This window comes from Brachyistius frenatus, unplaced genomic scaffold (assembly GCF_029030835.1).
Source record: "Brachyistius frenatus isolate BFR_SWC_R1_liver_20210118 unplaced genomic scaffold, ASM2903083v1 Contig_76, whole genome shotgun sequence".
NCBI classification, from domain to species: domain Eukaryota; kingdom Metazoa; phylum Chordata; class Actinopteri; family Embiotocidae; genus Brachyistius; species Brachyistius frenatus.
Window position 1 is genome coordinate 1833941 of NW_027210675.1, and position 3963 is coordinate 1837903.

The 3963-nt window shown below is 44.7% G+C and overlaps 1 protein-coding gene across 1 annotated transcript; it reads right to left on the reverse strand.

The window, feature by feature from the left end:
- Positions 1-227: 227 nt before the first annotated feature.
- LOC138626703 (transcription factor 24-like) lies at positions 228-3268 on the reverse strand. Its single transcript, XM_069708557.1, has 4 exons — positions 3101-3268; positions 2117-2272; positions 1859-2023; positions 228-356 (listed from the first exon to the last, which is right to left on the reverse strand). Exons 1-4 carry the CDS (start codon positions 3266-3268, stop codon positions 228-230), a joined length of 618 nt encoding a protein of 205 aa, XP_069564658.1.
- Between the last annotated feature and the right edge of the window lie 695 nt (positions 3269-3963).

Here is a 3963-nt window from a genome sequence, read left to right on the forward strand (position 1 = left end):
TTTTTTTTTTTTTACCTTTTGAGGGACTAGAAATAATGCTTTTACTTTCTGCTTTGCTAAAAGTAAACATCAGCAGCTAAGCAGCAGATACTGAGAGAAGTAGAGTTCCTGATCACTATCTCCACATTAATCTCTCACTTGTGTCCTTTTGATATTAATAGAAGCTATATAGCTGGTTAAGGCTGAAGATAAAGAAACGGGTCAAAGTGACGTCTCATGTTCCACTATCAATCTTTGTCTGCTTCTGAGGCAGGGGTCAGAGGGCGTGTCCCGTCGCGTCCAGGTGCAGACGTCTGATTGGCTGATAGCAGCTTTCCCACACTGCCACAGTAGAGCAGGGAACGCATGGGCCACTTCTGAGGAGAGAGACACAGTACTACATATTAACTCTGTATTCTGGATCCAAGATGATCAGCATCACAATCTGGGCCAAAACATATAGTCATACAACGAGTAGTTCAAAACCAGAGGTCTGATTGGTCAACTGAACATTTTGCTCAAATCATGATGACGTCACACCCTGCTCATCACTAGAAACCTCCACCTCCTCAATGGGAATATAGAATTGGAGTCGAGTTTCATATAATATGTAATATCATGTGGTTTCTACTTGTTATAGTTCTATTAAATGACCCATTTGGTGAAGTCGGGTCTCTTTTGGTCCTTTTTGGTCGCTCCGAGCACCCGTACCGTAACACCACAGATAGTCACGCACTTACAATCCTAGCGGCGGCTAGCCGGACCGGTTTTAATGGTTTCCCAGTCACACCCGATTTGTTGCCATGGAAACGGAGATCGCACTTAAAAAAAAGTTTGATATTTTAAAGGTAAAATTGCCCCACAATATGAAAACATTTAGATTACATGTTTCATTTAGTTGGTAACTTGTTGTATAATCACTATATTACACTGGAGGGTGTTCTTTAACGTCACCATTGTCGCATTGTTCAAGTTGTTCTCATAAAGGAGACAAACAAGTTGTGCACACATTGTCAAATATAGAAAAATAGAGCACTAAAAACATGTCATGTCTGAGTCATTGTTTACGTCCCGACCTTTACTACTGAGAGCAGTGATGACCTGGATCTGGTTCAGTTAGATCCATTCATTTCACTCAATGATCCTCTGCAGCCTTTTGGTTGATGCTTTTCTTTTTTGGAGCTGCATTGTTTTTAAAGTAAGATTCAGTCGCCCGGATCGGTTGGACGCCGTAAGCAGCATCAACGAGTCCAAAACCACACGATCATCTTCTCTAACCGATACGAGCTTTGAGATTATCTGTCTTTAAAAGTCGCTACAATGGAAAGTTTTATTCATGAGGTTGTTATTTTAGGACACTAATGGCCTCGTAAAAACCGAAGGTATCAAAATCCCCCGGTGAACAAATTGGAAGCATACTGACAGCTGGAAATGGAAATAAAGTCCACAACATCATATTATTACTGTTTCATTTCAAAGGATCTTACCTTTAATAAATCATAGATATGGTGTTAATTAATTAATTACTAATGGTATGAACGAAATATATAACTGTCTAAAATGTTTGTTATAAGCCTACAGAGCTACATATATTACTTGTATTAAAACTGGTTAATGCAATACAGTCATAAAGAGCAATGTGTTGATGTGATTTCATCTTTTCAGCTGTATCAGCTATTGTAGCCGGTGAGCTCGCTCGAATTAGATTAAAGGTCATATTGGTGCTTTTATGGACTTATAACTAGCTAGAATGAGCTTTTTATGTAATTGTATCTGTGCTGGTTTTTGGATAAAGATCAATAACCAGTGGATGCCAGTGTTAAACTAGTGTTAAACGAGTGTTTTGTCCAGATTCAGAGGCTCCTGACTTCCCCGTTACCTTGACAGGATGCAGGTAGCCATCGGGCCTGGTGGCCACAGTGTGCTCCCCGAGTGCCCCCCCCTGGTCCAGGGTCTCGGTCAGGTAGGCTATGTAGTTCGTAGCCAGAACCAGAACATCCAGCTTGGAGAGTTTGGTGTCAGGTGGGACTGAAGGTAGAGCTGCCTGCGGACAGAAGCCGGTGAGAGTTCAGAGTTCAGAGTTCAGAGGTCGGAGGTCAGAGGTCACCGTTACCCCAGTGAGGCGTGTCCATCGTACCTGCAGACTGTGGAAGGCCTGCCGCAGGTTGCGTACACGGCTCCTCTCTCGAGCTGCGTTCTCCGGGGAGTGCTGATTCCTCAGTGTCCGGGTTGGGACCACAGGACCAGGACCAGGACCAGAGTTGGACCTGGACCCGCACACAGACTGCAGCTGCTGCACACAACACTCATTTATAAATAATACAGAATATAAACAATGTAAAATATTACATCTACAAAAGGATTGCTGCCAACTTTTCAGCACTCTGAGAAACTTTTTGAAATGTTGCCATCAACCGGGACGTATTTGTTGTTTATTCATTATTGGTGCTTCTGAATGCTTTAGTGATTGGAAGTCATTTGTTTTGTGGGATTACGAGAGTATAAAAGATAAATCTGCAAAGTTTCTCTCCATTCTTTGTGTTCCAGACACACTCCACTTGCAGTATTTGTTTGAAAGATATTGCTGTTTCTTTATATTGTGTATTGAGAGGAGAAGTAGAAGATTTCAGCCGGTGCAGCTTCATTTCTAGTTATTTGTTCAAGTCAAGTGAACTTCTTCAGTTGGGTTTCTTCATGTTTCCGAGGGAAACGCATCACATTTTTTGGGACTCATCTTCAACTTCTCCCATTTTTACCATAAATGTAAACCTATTAAATCGTGACTACGGAAGATAAAAGATGGATGGATTCTCCAGCCTCAGCTCAAACCCTGCTGCATCATGACTGTCTAAGTCTGTAGGAAATATTGCATGTCCCCACTGATACTTTTCAATTTGTTCTCAGATGCAGAAACATGTACAAGATTCCATTGGACTACTTTTTACAAACAAAACAAACTTTAAGCAGACATTCCTCATCATATCTTGTTGAAATAGTGATGAAGGTTGTGCAACCACTTCCTCAGAACTCCATTATTAACTGCGCTCCATAATTTTGGCTTTGAAACCGGGGTCGTGCTTCAGTTTGAGTCGGGAGAACCGGACCATTAATTCAGACTCACCCACTTCCCGGGTTCCCGGCTGCTGCGTGGGTTCTTCCCGGGTCCGTGCAGGGATGCCGGGCTGTCGGCTGCAGCGGGCTGCCGGCTCTGAGGCTCTGCTGCGGAGCTGGAAACCAGCTGGTGGTTCGCTGCCACCGACATGAGACCTTCCAGAGGGTTCACTGCCATGGATGCTGCTGCAGCGGTGCAGCAGGCGCTCTTCAAGTCTTCAGGACTTAAATCACTTTCATTCAGTCTGTCTTCGTTGGCTGCGATGGAGGTTTGTTTTTTAAGGGCTGGAGGTTCTTGAGAAAGTTACTATCTTTTGGTCGTCTTTCCATCTAGTCAAAGCACATCTTCACAGTCTAGATTTGAAAAATTCTGGGTGAAGAACAGCTGGAACACTGATCTGATGTCAGGATGTCATTCTTTAGATCCTTTTTTTTTGCTGTAGCTGTTGAGGACTGTTCTGTTGGAGCTCCTCCGAGCCTCCTGTGGGACCAGTTTCACTCAGACACTCAAACAACTGCTGAAAAACTCCAGTCTGCTGCCTCTCTGCATCACCGTCCTCCCAGTCCGACCCTCTCTCTCTCTCTCTCTCTCTCTCTCTCTCTCTCTCTCTCTCTCGCTCGCTCGCTCTCGCTCGCTCTGCCTCTCCGTCTCTCTGCTCGTTTCCTAATCGGGTGAGGTAATGTGGGGAACTTCATGTGGTCCTTATCTCAGCCGCCTGGTCATTCTGATCCTCCCTTGGCTGTTCGGTTGCCAAGAAGAGCAGGCAGGCAGTCGGGCCTGGGGGAGTGCAGCACTGGGAGGGTGTCCCGAGCCAGGGCACCGGGGGCCTTGGGAACCTCAGAGCTCTGCTAACAGCTGGACGGGGTGGGATT